The sequence below is a fragment of the Neophocaena asiaeorientalis genome, unplaced genomic scaffold (assembly GCF_003031525.2).
Source record: "Neophocaena asiaeorientalis asiaeorientalis breed wild unplaced genomic scaffold, Neophocaena_asiaeorientalis_V1.1 scaffold450, whole genome shotgun sequence".
NCBI classification, from domain to species: Eukaryota; Metazoa; Chordata; class Mammalia; order Artiodactyla; family Phocoenidae; genus Neophocaena; species Neophocaena asiaeorientalis.
This window is the reverse complement of record NW_020175674.1, coordinates 3,439,835-3,456,630: the sequence shown is the minus strand read 5'-3', so window position 1 is coordinate 3,456,630 and position 16,796 is coordinate 3,439,835. Positions and strand designations below refer to the sequence as shown.

At 38.6% G+C, this 16,796-nt stretch overlaps 1 protein-coding gene across 1 annotated transcript in view; it reads left to right on the top strand.

Moving 5' to 3' along the window:
• The first annotated feature begins 679 nt into the window (after positions 1-679).
• RIMS1 (regulating synaptic membrane exocytosis 1) overlaps positions 680-16,796 on the top strand; it is a 395,670-nt gene continuing 379,553 nt past the window's right edge. Inside the window, 1 exon segment of the mRNA XM_024731859.1 lies at positions 680-771. Within this exon segment, the coding sequence (XP_024587627.1) occupies positions 680-771 (92 nt within the window).

Here is a 16,796-nt window from a genome sequence, read left to right as displayed (position 1 = left end):
TCTTAGCTTGAAGGGATTTTGAACTTGGGGGGTGTCTTGAAGGCTCTCAGATCTCTTTTTTCATAAAGAGAAAGACCTGTGTATGATAAAGGGTGTGAAACAAGAGTCCGTGTCTTTTAGTAAAATAGCCAAAGCCTTACGCGGGCCTCTCACTGTTGTGGCCTCTCCCGTTGCGGAGCACAGGCTCCGGATGCGCAGGCTCAACAGCCATGGCTCACGGGCCCAGCCGCTCCGCGGCATGTGGGATCTTCCCGGACCGGGGCACGAACCCATGTCCCCTGCATCGGCAGGCGGACTCTCTACCACTGCGCCACCAGGGAAGCCCCGTCCTGCGCATTTTAAACACAACAGCCGTTCCTATGTTTAAGCTTTCAGATGTCTTGGTACAGTGAGGCCAAAGCTTTCAGTACCCTTGCTCCTATGGGGAAGGCTGCTGACGACCATTTTATTGGTACTAAAAGGGAAATCCAATACCGAGGCCAGCACGGACTTCATCTGGGTGTAACTGAGCTCTTGGAAGCCTGAGTTGAAGGTTTCCAACCCCCAGGGCTTTCCAGGGACTCCAGGTTAACATTAAGGGGTTTGCAAAGAGTTTCCCTTAGACTTGTTTTCAGTACCATGTTTAATTTCCAGATGTTTCTCCCCGTTTTATAATTAATAGTGCATTGTGCTGTCTATCATGCGCCCCAGGTGTGTGGTCAGGGACATGGTGAAGCCTGCTGCCTGCAAAACCCCAAGAAATGTTGAACACCAGCCCCACCAGCCTTCACCGTGAGTATGGCATTGGTTTTATTGACTGAAAATGTCGTCTCTTACACACATCGCTGGTTACATATGCATTCATTTACACTGCATGCGGGTGTACAAACTGTGGCTCCTCTGGGGTCTCTAGGGGGTAAAAAGCTACTATTGAATTAGATAAAATGATCTGGAAACAGGAGCTCTGTGTATCAAGCATCTTTATTAAGTGCTGTTTCTAATGTCATATGGGAAGCATAAAGCTAATTAGAGGAAAGAGACACATTTTTTAGGGCTCTAGGGTGCAGAAATTCTATACATTTTGGATTTAGAATGTATGTGGATCGGAGCCTAAGACTCTAGGAATATGGAGAAAAGGTACAGAAAGGGCTACTTTCCTTGTTGTGAATAAGGGAAGTGCACAGGTAGTTCATGGCCAACCTCGCACTGGGTCATTTAAAGGTAAGGGACAATCTAAAAGAGGGATGGCCCACTGGTTTTGTTTTTGTTATTGTAACCCCGAGTGTGGATACGTGAAGGGTTAAATGACCAACCTAAGGGAACTAGAGAAAAAACCAAATAAGTAAACTATGTTGAAAATGTGGATTTTGATGAGATGAAACTTGAAGAGCTTTAAAATTCTGCAGAGTAGCAAGATATAGTCAATCTTTTGAAAAGAATTATGCTCCTGGTAAGAAAAATTAAACATTTCCTGAAAATGTCTCAGCAGTGCTGTTATAATAGCCATTACAGCCAAGTAGTTACTACCGGGGAAATGTCTCCTTCCAAGTTTTTTTGCAAAAGCCATTGAAGAAATGTGTCTTGAGAGTGATTTTCTATAGGTTTTTTTAGCTATCTGAGAATTCTTTGAAATAAAACCAAAATAAAGTAAGAAGATTGTCAAAAGGCTATGAGAAGAAAAGTAAATTTTTGTAATTCTTTTGCTATGTCGTTTTTATTCCCATTGGCAAAGACTGAAATTAAATACGACGTTTAAATGCTTATATTTTGTATGTTACATACAATCACAGATTCAAAATTATTTATGTTTTAGGATAAAAAATTTTGGTAAATAAATTTCAAGAGGCTCCATAGATGGGTTATAGACTTTATCTCAATAAGTATACTCGAATATTGTCTTCTACATTTAGTCAGTACTTTTCAAGGAATACAAATAATTTAGATTTAGCCACAGTAAAGATGATTTATAATTACATTTTTTAAAGTTCTAAGTTGGAGGAAGAACTCTTAATGATGTTGCCATTTTTTTCTATAAATGTTCTAGCTATAAAGCCTTTTTCCTGGTGGTGGAACTTTGGTTGATAATTCATAAGAAATGTAATGATCCCCACTTTCCATCTTATGTTCTAGGCATTAGAAAACATTTTACTTATATTAGGATTCAAGCAACTTTGGGGAAAGTTCTTTGAGGAATTGAAGTTGATTTTAAGATGTGTTTTATTCCACATATTGAGGTTCCATTTTAATTGGTCCCACTTATTCCAATGTCCACTTAAAACTGGAATTATGAGATGTGAAACAGCTATTGGCATCCTTGTCAATGAGACTTTAGATAATGTTTTTTCTTACTTTGTTTCTGCTCTCCGTAGACTTTAGTTGTGGAAATCTTGTTGTAACTTACCATGCACCTAGTGGGACTTTCCTGGTGGCCCCTCTGAATAGAGTGGCTGAGAAGAAGCAGCTGTCATCTTGCTGGATCCTCTTTTCTGACAATCCCTTCGCTCACCCTATTTTTGTTTAAATTATGATGATACACTGATGGATTTTAATTAGTCAGATTTGCACTGTGTGTGTGTTTATATAAAATATGTATTACTTACTTTGGCAGAAGTAGGGATAATGGAATATGAACAGGATGTGGACACAGCTGGAGACAAGCAAGTCAATTAATGGACTATTGCAACAGTCCAGAGAAGGTCTTGACCTACAGGAGTAGCAGAGGGTGTGGGAAGGAAACATTTCAAGAGCTTAGTAAGAAGGCAAACAGGTGGTGCTTAGTTGTCAATTGAATATGCTTTATAAGGAAAGAGCTTAGGGGGCTGTCATTTCAATGGTTTTGTTGATTGAGGACTGCCAGCTGAGATGGGGAGATAAAAAAGCAAATCAGGCCTATGGGTAGCTGGGCAGTGAGGAGTTCAGATTGTGATATGATGATTTGGGGCACCCGTGTATTACCTAAGGGTACCTGTCGAAGAAAAAGTTGGGTACATGAACCTGAAGCACTCAGTTAGCTGGGGAACTAGATAACATCCACAAACGGTACAGAGTTGGAAAAAATAACAGAGCGCCTGGGTAAAACCAATGCTTAAGGAGTAGGTAAAAGAAGAAGCTCCCCTGGCTCAGCTGAGAAATAGTGGTCAAAGAAGCAGGAGAAACCACGGTGGTAGAAGGACTCAGGAGGGATGCCCAACAGTAGCAAATGGCACAGAAAATCAATAATTTAAGAGATAAAAAAAATGTGCATTGGATTTGGCCACAGAGGCGTCATTGGTGGCATTTGACGTAGCAGTTTTAGCATATAAGTGGGTGGAAATACTCTATTTCTATAGGTGTGACGAGAAAATGAGAAGTCCGGAGAAGGAGATGTTGATTGTGCATAGTGAGTAGGAAAACAGAGATAGATTATTAATGGGTGGATAGGGAGTAGGGTGACTGTACTTGGGTCACTTGTATCTTCTATTTTGCAAGTCTAGGTTGATGGCTGCGCATGTCAGTATACTTTATATTTTGATAACTGTGTGTGTAAACTCCCGGAAGATTCTTTTTTCAGTTATTAAAATGTCACGTATTTTAAGCATGCTGCCTAAGTTGTCATCACTTAATCAAAGTAATAAATATACTAAAAACATTAGTGGAGTTCAATAAATTGAGTTTGATGGCTGCTATTCCTCAGGTATAAGATGCATAGATAAAGCAGTTCCTTCCCAAGTTGGGGGCAGCATTACATAATCCACTCAATGGTATTACTACATGATATCTGCAACACTAGAAGTATGTTTAAAAAAGGGAAAATGATTCAATCTCTTTGGGGTTGACGGGGTCAGAGAAGGACTTTCAGAGCCTGCGACGGTTCATATGAATTTTGAAGGATGAGTAGTTGACTAGGAAGCAGTTTTAGAATACGGTCTCCAGAAGGAGGAAACAGTTGCCTGGAGGCCCCGAAACATCAGCTTGTGGGGGATGATTTACAACATGTACTCACTGCTGGAGCCTGTGAGCGTCCACGTGTGCGTATCTGTATGTTGTCTGCTTGTGTGGGTGAGAGTGCGTGTGTGACGGATGGTGAGTGGGAGAGAAATAAAGGATTCAGAAGGTGCAGCGCCGACATCTCTGAAGAAGAGGACACTGTTCTAACTTGGACGACATAAGCTACATGTTGGGTCTTGTCTTTGGTTTTATTTTTAATACAATATTTGAAAGTTGACATAACATTATGGGGTTTTTGAGTTTTTCAAAGTGATCATGGATTTTAAAAGTCTGAGAAACGTTTGTCTACTCATCAATTCCAGCCATGGATGGAAGCAGGTCTAAGCAGGAGAGGTAGGGGGTAGGACAGATTTGAGAATGTTTGCCGGGTGGTGAAATTAGGGTACAGTGATTCATTAGCTGTGATGATACAGCAAAGTGAAGAGGAGATAACTCAATTTATCTCAAGAGATTGAGTGGATGTGATCATGTCAGGAAGAGAGTTAATTTAGGCAGTAAAACTAGTTTAGATTTAGCATTAGATGTATATATTAGTGTCCAAAGATATCTCTGATTGAAACATCCAAAGACAGTTGGCTATTCATACCTCAAACTCAAGAGAGACTTAGATGAGTTATACTAATTTGTGAACAATTACTTTATAATAAAGCCATTAACATAAATGAAATACCACGGAGAACTATACTCCATATTTTGTAATAACCATAAGGGAAAAGAATTTGAATATATATATATCTGAATCACTGCCATCACTGCCTGAAACTACTACAACATTGTAAATCAAGTATACTCCAATAAAAATAAAACATATTTAATAGAAAATATTTTATGATAAATTTAATTTAATTTCAAAGTTGTTTTACAGAGCTTAAAAAGTATGTCTTCTATAAGACTAATTTTATGTCTCCAAAAAGTGAATTTTAGAAATAACTTCATTATTAAAATACTTTTAAAAAAAAGAAGTAGCACAGGGAGAAGGTGTCAGTTTGAAGGAAAGAATGGAAGGGGCAGGATAGATAACATCACAGGACAAAGAGAAAAGGAATTAAGTAAATTATACAAAATCAGAAAAGAACAAGCTTGTCTCAGTTTTCCTGGAACTTTCCATGTTTTACTGCTGAAAGTCTCATGTCCTGGGAACCCCTCTCAGTCCTGGGAAAACTGGGATGGCTGGTCACATTAGAAATGCTAAAGTTGGAATGTGAAAGCAGAAATCTAGAAAAAGAGTATATAGCCAAGGGAAAACTGTGTTTAGAGAAACAATGTTTACATTCCTGTGGACAGTGACATGATCAGGAATGAGTCGAATCCAGAGAGGTACATAGATCATATTTCTGTTCAGTCTTTTTTTGGTTTTCCTTTGTTTTTGTTGGTGATTGACTGCTTTTCAAAATTAAGAAAAAATTAATATTCCATACATACAGTTCACCTTTTCAAAGTGTAAAAGTTACTAGCTTTTACAAAATTGTGCAACTATCACTACTATGTAATTTCAGAATATTTTGATCACTCCAAAAAGAAACTTAATATCCACTAGCACTATTCCCTATTCCCCTCAAAACCCAGCTTCTAGAAACTAACCTACTTTCTGTCTCTATGGATTTGCCTATTCTGGACATTTAATATAAACTGAATCATATAATATGTGATTATTTATGTCTGTTTTTCATCATTTAGCATAATATTTTCAAGATTCATCCATGTTACAGCAAGTATCAGTACGTCATTCCTTTTATTGCCAAATAGTATTCCAATGTATGTATATACCACTTTTTAATTTATCCATCTGTTAATGGACATTTAGATTGTTTCCAATTTGTATGCTGTATAAAGCAACTTTTAACATTTATGTACAAGTTTTTGAGTGGACGTACATTCTCAGTTCTCTTAAGTATAAACCTAGGAATGAAATTTCTGAGTCATTTGGCAACTATATGTTTACATTTTTTAGGAACTGTCACGCTGTGTTTCAAAATAGCTGCACCATTTTACGTTTCTACCAGCAATGTAAGAGGATTCCAATTTCTCTACATCCTGTCAACACTTGTTATTGTCAGTCTTTTTAGTTATAGTCATCTTGTAGGTGTGGAGTGTGTGAATGGTTATCTTATTGTGGTTTTGATTTTTATTTCCCTAATGAATAATGATGCTTAGTATCTTATCGTGTGATCTTTAGCTATTCGTATTGCTTCTTTGGATAAATATTGATTTAATCTTTTGTCCATTTTTAATTGGGTTATTTGTCTTTATTGTTGAGTAGTAAGAGTTTTTTTAATGTATGATGGATACTATATCCTTGTCAGATAAATGATTTGCAAATATTTTCTCCCATTTAGTGAGTTGTCTTTTCATTTTCTTGATAGTATCTTGAAACACAAGTTTTTAATTTTGATGAAGTTGAATAGTTCTATGTTCCATTGGTTACTTGTAGCTTTGGTGTTTTATCTAAGAAATTATCAAATTCAAGGTCATAAAGATTTACCCCTAGGTTTTCTTTTTTTTTTTTCTTTTAAGGTTTCAACTTTGATTAAGTCTAATTTATCAACTGATGCAGAAGATCACAAGATCCCTCATTTAAGATGGTTTTCCCTAGCATTTTTTTTTTTTTTTTCGGTAAGCGGGCCTCTCACTGTTGTGGCCTCTCCCGTTGCGGAGCACAGACTCCGGACGCGCAGGCTCAGCGGCCATGGCTCACGGGCCCAGCCGCTCCGCAGCATGTGGGATCCTCCCGGACCGGGGCACGAACCCGCGTCCCCTGCATCGGCAGGCGGACTCTCAACCACTGCGCCACCAGGGAAGCCCCTAGGTTTTCTTTTAAGAGTCTTAGTTTTAGCTTGTACATTTAGGTATTTGATCCATTTTGAGTTACTTTTCATATATGGTGTGAGGTAGGGATCCAATTTCATTCTTTTGCATGTGGACATCCAGATGTCAAAAAGTGGTGATTGCAGACATACCTGTCTTGCTCCTGATACTAGGGGGAAAGCTTTCAGTCTCTCCCTATTAAATATGATATTAGTCATGGGGTTTTAGTATATAGTCTTTATCAGGTTTAGAAAGTTTCATTCCATTTCTAGTATGTTGAGTGTTCATAACATGAAAGGATGTTGGATTTTCTCAACTGCTTTTTCTGCATCTATTGAGATAATAATGTGCTTTTCTGTCTTTTATCTTATCAATATGGTGTACTGCTTTATTTTCATATGTTGAGACAATTTTGCATTCCCACTTGGCTATCCATTTTATTTGTTGCTTTATTTGATTTGCTAGTATTTTTGAAGATTTTTGTGTAAGTATTTATAAGGGGTACTTGTCTGTAGTTTTCCTGTGATGTCTTTGATTTAGGTATCAGGGTGATACTAGCCTCATAGAATGAACTTGGAAGTATTCCCTACTATTCTATTTAGGAAAAGTTTGTGAAAGATAATTTTTCATCAGATGTTTGGTAGACTTCACCAGTGGTGCCATCATCTTCTCTTTGTAGTAAGTTTTTTTTTAAATGCTTATTAAGTTCCTTCTTGTTTGAACATTTATAATGGTTCTGTATCATTGTGTATGTATGTTTAGGTAACTGTATCATATGAAATCCCCACATCTTCAGAACAACTAACATTCAAAAGTCAGTTCTATTTAACTCTTGAAGCTTTCATGATTTGAGTTTATAGATACTTTTGCTTTCTAATTTTCAGAAAATAAACATTATCTCTCTCTCTCTCTCTCTCTCTCTCTCTCTCCTCTGTGTGTGTGTGTGTGTGTGTGTGTGTGTGTGCAGGACTGATTTAATCATATAAAAATTACCATTGTAACCTCAAAGTCTAGGTTCTGTGTAGTTAAAGACCAATCAGAAAGAAAGTTAGTATCTAAAAGACCTTGTAGATGCAAGTTCCTGAATACTGTTGAGATTCTTTGGTTTGAGTTTCTCTGATTACCTTTAGAAAAACTGAGAAACTGGTTTTGATACACTGTTTTTTATTTTTACCTATTTTTCTTTTGTTTTGTTAGTTAGATGTCTGTAAGTCCTGTAATTAATTATCAATTTCATTCATTTAACAAAAAATGAATTTATGTCTGGGTAAAAATTCAGATTGTTGAGTCTCAGGATTTTCCTTGGCCACTTGGTCTTTGTCCTTTCTACTTCCTCTTTTCCAGAATTGTTCTCTTTGTGCAGTGGTAACTCACATCTTGGACTGGGTCATCCGGTACCATCTGCCTTGAGGCTTTTGACTTGGGCATGTGTGTCACACACACTGTTCTTTTCCCTTCTCACAGCTTCAGATGAGTCAGCCTTGAATTGACAGGGAGCCTGCATCCATATTTTTCTTTTAAGAGACATAGTTTTTCAGATCTCAAGGGCATGACTTTTTTCAGCAACAACAATCTTTGTTCAGATTTGTTTAACATAGGGACTTCTGAGGATCAACATGTATGGGACTAGAATTAATTTAATCATGGAAATGTGGCAGCTTATAGTTAACTTAATTTTAAAATAGTCAACCTTGAGGACCAAAAATATAACTGAGAAAAATATGTATTAATATATTTACTTTTCCCATAATAGTATGGAAACTCTGCATATATGTGTATACTTGAAAATATGATTTTTCATTAAAAATCACATATCTAACAGCAAAATTATATATCAATATTGCAGTAGATAACAGAGTAGACAAAATTGTCTTTGAAGTTGTAAACAGTTGGACAGCAGCCCTTGTCATTGTATCACTGTGCTTTTAAGGTCCACTCACCACACGTGAACTTCAGGTTGTGTGTACTGATGCCCAGAGCTTTGTGTCTTGCACTAGTAGCAGATGGAAGAAGGTCCATGGCTAACACTGAAAACTGACAACCCACTGGCAGACCATCACCACCTCAGGCATACCTCTGTCGTGGATCCAGGGGCTCCTTTCAGTGGTCTGAGAGAGACAGTGGATGCTGGAATTTAGCCTGTGCTTTTCCCTGTTCTCCCTGATCTTGCCCCTCTGCTCCCCCTGAGCCTCCTGGTGTTTTGTGCTCCTGAAGTTCTGCAGATTTCATACTCAATTTTTTCCATATTCTCCTGAATTTTGATCTCAGTACAGGTGTGGTCAATGAAGACAAATCAGCTTCGGATGAGAAGGTACCATTGAGCAAAAGGGACTTGAACATCTTCAGCTGGTGGAAGAGTGTGTGGTGGGGAATCACTGCTGGCTCTACAGTGAGTCTGGCCTAGTCCTTCTCCCTTTAACAAATATTTATTTACTCTGTATCATGCACAGAGCCTGGCATCAGGCACTTGTGGTGATGATGAACAAACCAGAGTCCTTGTCCTTGTAGAACTTAGCATGCAGGAGGAGAAGATCTAAACAACAAACTAACATACATGTTAAAACTCTTCCTTTTTAACCAGAGCCTAAATGAAGTACAGGGAAAGAGACCACACAGGGGAAGCTGTTCAGGGAGCAGAATCAAGGTCAAGGAAGGCTCTGGGAGGAGATGAGGTTTAAGGAGAGACTTGAAAGATGAGAAGTCGGCCTTGAGAAGAGCCAGCAGAAGGCAATTGAGACAGAGAGGATGGTACGTGCAGTGGACCTTATAAGAAAACCAGTGTAGTGTGGTTAAGGAAGGGCAGAGAAAATCGAGGAGGAGGTGGACAGTGGAGGAGATGAGCAACGGTTCCATCCAGGTCTTTGGATTTTATGTAAGTCTGTGGAGAAGCTCTGGAAGCCGTTCACAGAAGGGAGGATCATGGTCCAATGTAGCTGGCCCATGGGTGGGAAGAAGACGAGGGACTTTGGGAGCCAGTTGTGGTGGTTTCGGCAGAACATGAGGGTGGTTTGGACTCTGCTGGTGGCCATAGAGGTGGAGCAAGTGGAATTCAGTGAACTTTAGTGGAATTTAAGGAAGCTTTGGAAGCAATGAAAGAGAAGAGGAATTTCTGCTGTGTACTGGAGGGAGGGGGCTTCAAGTCATGTGTGTAAACGCCCATAGGCTTGATCGGTCCTGTGTGCATTAAATGCATAGTGTGTAGGAACATGTTCTCATAAAGTCTTGTTTTTATTATTTAATAGAGAATTTATTTTGAGTATTGAAAAATATTTTTTTCTTTTTAAAAATTTATTTAATTACTTTATTTATTTTTTTAACATCTTACATAAAGTCTTAAGCATCCTGTTTATGTATCTTCAATGGTGTATGTACGTGACAAATTTAGAAATCACGCCTTATCACTTTAGGTAAATTTGCAAAGACCTTCAAGTACTGAAGGTGAAAAGTGGTGAAAAGTAAAATTGAGTAATAACTGAAACATGGTTAGACTTCACCATTTTAAATAAATTTGTTCTTGTGTGATGTTTTTTCGCTCTGACATTCTGTTGGGATAGATTTAATAATTCTGTAGGTGTTTGGATACACTGGAGGAAATGAATATTTTAAAATATATACTACTTTTAAAAATATTGCTCCTGTTTTGAAAGGTTTCTCATTTTTTCTGAGTAAAATTCAGCCAAGAAGAAAGGGATCATGTTTTCGTTTGCAAAGGATCTTTTAGCTATGTATTTTATTATGAATGAAGGTATTATTCAGAGACAAGCAGCCATTTCTGTACTATTTTCAGCCACATGTTTACATCAAAATGTGATGAGTTTCAATTTTTGCTAAGTTCACTTTTTTTTTCTTATACTATAAGAGGTATTCAATGTCATAGTCTATAGTTCTATTACCAACTGTAGCAGGGGTCATATTGATCAGGTGATAATAGAAAAAAGTTCCAACTAAAAAAAAAACATGGTTTTGTCTTTTAGAATAAAGTCAGTACAGCCAGTAACTTGAAAATAGAGACTACTGAGAACACTGACATTTCCGATTCATGGTTATAATTAGGAAGTGACAGAATTTTTTTTTAATCGTGTGGCTTTTATAGACCTCATTCTCTTTGTATGATGTGCTGGTTTCTGCAAGTCATTCTATGCCAGTTTACAAAATCATACAAAGCTCCTCTTTCTGCTGTAACTATTTTAAGATAATATTGTGTTTATCTCTGTCTGAGTGCTCAGAGGAGAAGATGCCTTCTTCTTGGGAATTAAAAGAGTTTTTTTTCTTTAGGAGTAGAGCTGTAGTAGTTTTATATGTAACAGTTGTGTTTTGTGGAAATTTACTAGTGATTAATTCCTTTCACCAATTATCCCTTGCTGACTGAACTAGGTCCTCTTTTAATGGTCCTCTGAGCAGCTCCTATGTTGGTGACCCTGATGTAGGAGGACTTTATCCCCTGTATACTGTCCCTGTCCTTTGTTCCTGTGAAGAGTATGTTTTAGCTAAATGCAATTTTTTCCCCCTCTTGTGCAGAGCATCTGACTTGAATCCTATTCTTTATCATCTTGTTGATTCTATCAGGAAGCCCAAAGGTCATGTTTACCTTAAGCCTAGGGCCAGCCCCAAGCAGCCAGCTTAGTGGATCTTCATCCCTTCTGCTTTCTTGGGCTAAGTGATATTTGTCCATAAGAACTTTTTTTTTTTTTTTTTGTGCGGTACGCGGGCCTCTCTCCGTTGTGGTCTCTCCCGTCGCGGAGCACAGGCTCTGGACGCGCAGGCTCAGCGGCCATGGCTCACGGGCCCAGCCGCTCCGCGGCATGTGGGATCTTCCCGGACCAGGGCACGAACCCGTGTCCCCTGAATCGGCAGGCGAACTCTCAACCACTGCGCCACCAGGGAAGACCCCAAATAATTATTTTTAAAAGATATCCTAAGGAAACTAAGGTTGCACAAGTTCCAGAAAATCTTCGACTGAGTTAATGTCAGCTTTACATCGAGCCACATGATATGGTCAACAACCAAGCTTGGAGGGCGTATGGACTTGGGCTGCATATGGTGGACGCCACATGGACCTGGGAAGTGGCTTGCCCAGGGTGACTCGGCAGGAAAGGGGCAGATCTAGGTCTAGAATTCAGGTTATCTGGGTTCATAATAGCGGACGGATTCAAAATATGCAGGTAATCCACATTATTACCCAGGAGAAGAATTTTGCAGTTCTTCAGGGAATAATGAGTAAATTCTAGCTTTAAGGGTTCGAACTATATATTTTCAGTCCTTGCTCTGCTACTCATTTGCTGCAAGACATTGGCCCAGTTCTTTTAACTTCCTAAATCCTTAGTTTTCTCATCTGAAGAATAGGAAGAAAATCGTTTCTAGTTATCTCATTGAGAGTTTTTGAGTATGAAATGAGGTAAAGTACATGAGAGAGTTGTGAATAAAGTACTATATAAATATTATTCTACAAAAGTGGAAGTCAATAATCTCAATAATATTTTATCCATTTAACAAATATTCACCAAGTCTTTATAGTGTCCATTTAACAAATATTCACCAAGTCTTTATATATATATATATGTATGTATAAATTTTGGCTAATCCAGTCAAAACATAGACTGTATCTTTTCTTATTTATTACTGTTTCTTATTGAGAGGAGTGGTATAAAAAGGCATTGGGAGGGACTTCCCTGGTGGCGCAGTGGTTGAGAGTCCGCCTGCCGATGCAGGGGACACGGGTTCGTGCCCCGGTCCGGGAAGATCCCACATGCCGCGGAGCGGCTGGGCCCGTGAGCTCAAGCTTGGAGGGCGTATGGACTTGGGCTGCATATGGTGGACGCCACATGGACCTGGGAAGTGGCTTGCCCAGGGTGACTCGGCAGGAAAGGGGCAGATCTAGGTCTAGAATTCAGGTTATCTGGGTTCATAATAGCGGACGGATTCAAAATATGCAGGTAATCCACATTATTACCCAGGAGAAGAATTTTGCAGTTCTTCAGGGAATAATGAGTAAATTCTAGCTTTAAGGGTTCGAACTATATATTTTCAGTCCTTGCTCTGCTACTCATTTGCTGCAAGACATTGGCCCAGTTCTTTTAACTTCCTAAATCCTTAGTTTTCTCATCTGAAGAATAGGAAGAAAATCGTTTCTAGTTATCTCATTGAGAGTTTTTGAGTATGAAATGAGGTAAAGTACATGAGAGAGTTGTGAATAAAGTACTATATAAATATTATTCTACAAAAGTGGAAGTCAATAATCTCAATAATATTTTATCCATTTAACAAATATTCACCAAGTCTTTATAGTGTCCATTTAACAAATATTCACCAAGTCTTTATATATATATATATGTATGTATAAATTTTGGCTAATCCAGTCAAAACATAGACTGTATCTTTTCTTATTTATTACTGTTTCTTATTGAGAGGAGTGGTATAAAAAGGCATTGGGAGGGACTTCCCTGGTGGCGCAGTGGTTGAGAGTCCGCCTGCCGATGCAGGGGACACGGGTTCGTGCCCCGGTCCGGGAAGATCCCACATGCCGCGGAGCGGCTGGGCCCGTGAGCCATGGCCGCTGAGCCTGCGCATCCAGAGCTTGTGCTCTGCAACGGGAGAGGCCACAGCAGTGAGAGGCCCGCGTACTGCAAAAAAAAAAAAAAAGCGTTGGGAGACTTTTAAAAAGCATAGACCCCACCTCATACTACCCCATCATCTATCCAGTGTTCCCTGCTGTGCGTGAGGCCAGGAAATGTGTATTTAGATCATTTGCCCAAGTTATCCTGACGTAGGCTCCTGATTTAAAACCACTGGTATGTACCACTGAGATGCTCAGTGAAAATGAACATTTGCTGGGATGACTGATCTTTTCATAAACTAAAATTAATGTGAGCATCACTGAATTCTACCTCTCTTCTAAAACGCACATAGAGAGGAAATAAATACTGGCAATATTATTATTAGAAAGTCGCTGTGCCTCAGGGCCTAGCCTGGTTACTCTGTGAATCACTGCTATTTCCTCTGCTCTTCTACAGAGTCTTTTGTCCAGGACAAGAACGGTCTGCCTCTGCCAGGAGAATAGATGGTCGTTGTGCAAAAACAGGGAGCTTAGAGTCAAAGGAGAATTTGTACCCACGGCTACTTCTGCTGGTATTAGAAGGAAGGTATTAAATAAAAGGAAAAGATTATGCCCAGGACCTTGGCAATCTATGCAGCAAACAAATATTTATTTAGTGAAGAATGATTTGGGTAGATAAATGAATGCACTCATCTATTATGCATTTCACAAATATTAAACCTTGTGAATGTGTCTAGATATTTGTAATGATTTCAGGTAGCAACATTAGTGATCTATAATTGAGGTCATTGGTAGACAAATTCAGAACATGACGGGCAGATGATGACAGGCTGACCTTTTAAGTCGTATTTAACACTGGGTAATGTTAAATAAGATTTCCATCGGTTCAGATGACCCAAATGTGTAGTGTCTATTTTGACATTCATTCATTCATTTTACTCATTCATTCAACAAATATTGTAGACTTATAAAGCTATTAAGAAGATGTAACTTGGGCTGACAGACAGGTAAACAAATAATTACAATGAAGTATGAGGATAAGACTATGAAAAGGCTTATGGATTGCCATGAAAGCACAGAGGAACTTAACTCAAAATGGGAGGGGAGGAAAACTTGTTAGAGCCAGTAATACTTAGCATTTCATTGTATTTATATTAATATTTAATTATATGTTATCTGATATTTTTTCTGTAATTAAAAAAAATGTTTATTGAGCCCAAGCTATGTTCTAAATACAGTACTAAATTAGAGGATGAGGGAGGGAAGCTTCCCAAAATAATGTTAAATAATAGGATCTGCCCTCAAGTAGTTTATAATTTAATTGTTGGAGATGAGGGAGGGATGGATGGGTGGATGGACGGATGGACAGGTAGATGGATAAGTTGGTGGCTTTGTAGGTATAAAAGATACCTTACAAAAATCAGGTGAATTCCTTAAAAAATGTATATGGAATTTTTTCAAAGCGGGGTATATATATCAATACTTGTGGCTAAAGTGATGTGGATTCAGGAAGAGCTACAGGGGGAAAAGAAGCACTTTAGATTTCCATCAAGACTGAGTAGTAATTGGATAGAAAGAAGAGTTTAGGGCATCCCAGACTAAGAAAACGACTTGGGTAACAGTTCAGAGTGAGAATGAAGCAGTCAGGCAAAGGGGGCATTGAATATGCAATCTGGCTCAAGAAGCATGTTTGGCAAAGGAGTTGGGGAATATAAACTGATAAAGGAAGGCTGGGACCAGTTTATAAACATCCTTACAGTCCTGGATCAAGAACCTCGTTTTACTCTGCAGGAAGACATGAAAGTGTCTGACCGTGGAGGTACCCAGTTGAAAGGAACGTTTCAGGATGATGGATTTTTCAGAAGTATGCATGATGGATGATAATAGGGCTTTCCTGGAGAGCAGGAGACAAATTAGTAGATGATTAAAATAGATCAGACATAGTTAATAATAGTAAGAACAATGATCGCGGTTAAGAAGAAATAGATGAGAGAGAGAGAACATCTGGAAGGAAAAGCAGTGGCTTTGGGGATAAGTGAATGGACCAGAGAAAGGAACAGAGAGAGGAAAGACTCAAAAACTGTCTAAGAATTTGAGCCTGGGAGTTCCTTAGGAAAGTTAATGAAAAAATAAGGAAATGGAAAAGGCATGTAGCTCTAGGGAATTACATTGCCTAAAATAACACATTTTTTTTCTGCTGCCTTAGGGAAATCCATAAGAAAGAAGTCTCTCTGGCACAATGGAGAGAGCTACTTTATATGGTAGCATCACAAGGAGAAGAATACATACCTAATTCTCAGAACCTCTCACCAACCTAAGTTATGCATTAGGTTAGGGCAGAAGAAAGTCTGGTTTTCACTCTTGGCTGGGTGGTAACAATAGCTGCAATCATATACTCTACTGTCTTAGGCACTTCATGTGCATTTAACCCTCACAACATTTTATAAAGCACAATGATTATCTTCATTTTATAAAGAGGAACCTGAAGTGCAGAAATGTAAATGACTTGCTTGTGTGCCTACACCCACTGATAGTGAAGCAGGATTCGAAGCCAGGCAGTAGGATGCCAGACCCCAAGCTTCAGGCTTGCTCAGAGGCAGGCACTGCTGGTAATTCATTTCAGGATCCACGTGAGGACCCACGTTGAGAGGAAGGTGGCTCCCTTTCTGCTCAATCCTGGGCTGTGCTCTAGGAGGTTAGAAGACAAGAATGTCATAGTGTCCTTTTTTTAATTGAAGTATAGTTAATGTACAATATTGTGTTACTTTCAGGTGTACGGCATAGTGATTCAGTTTTCTTTACAGATTCTTTTCCATTATAGGTTATTACAAGATATTGGATATAGTCCCCTGTGCTATACAGTGAGGCCTTGTTGATTATCTATTTTATGTAGAGTAATTTGTATGTGTTAATCCCAAACTCCTAATTTGTCCCCCTTCCTTTTGTAACCATACTTTGGTTTCTATGTCTGTGAGTCTATTTCTGTTTTGTATATACATTCATTTGTATTATTTTTATATTCCACATACAAGTGATATCATATGTCTTTCTCTTTCCCACATTTCACTAAGCATACTATTCTCTAGGACCACGCACATTGCTGCAAATGGTATTATTTCATTCTTTTTCATGGCTGAGTAACCCTCCATTGTATATATGTACCATATCTTCATTATCCATTTATCTGTTGATGGACACTTAGGTTGTTTCCATGTCTTGCCTACTGTAAGTAGTGCTGCTGTGAACATTGGGGTGCATGTATCTTTTTGACTTAGAGTTTTTGTTTTTCCAAGATATATGCCCAGGAATGGAATTGCTGGATCATATGGTAACTCTATTTTTAGTTTTTAAAGGAACCTCCATACTGTTCTCCACAGTGGCTGCACCAATTTACATTCCCACCAACAGTGCAGGAGGGTTGTTCCCTTTTCTCCACACCCTCTCCAGCATTTCTTATTTGTAGACCTTTTGA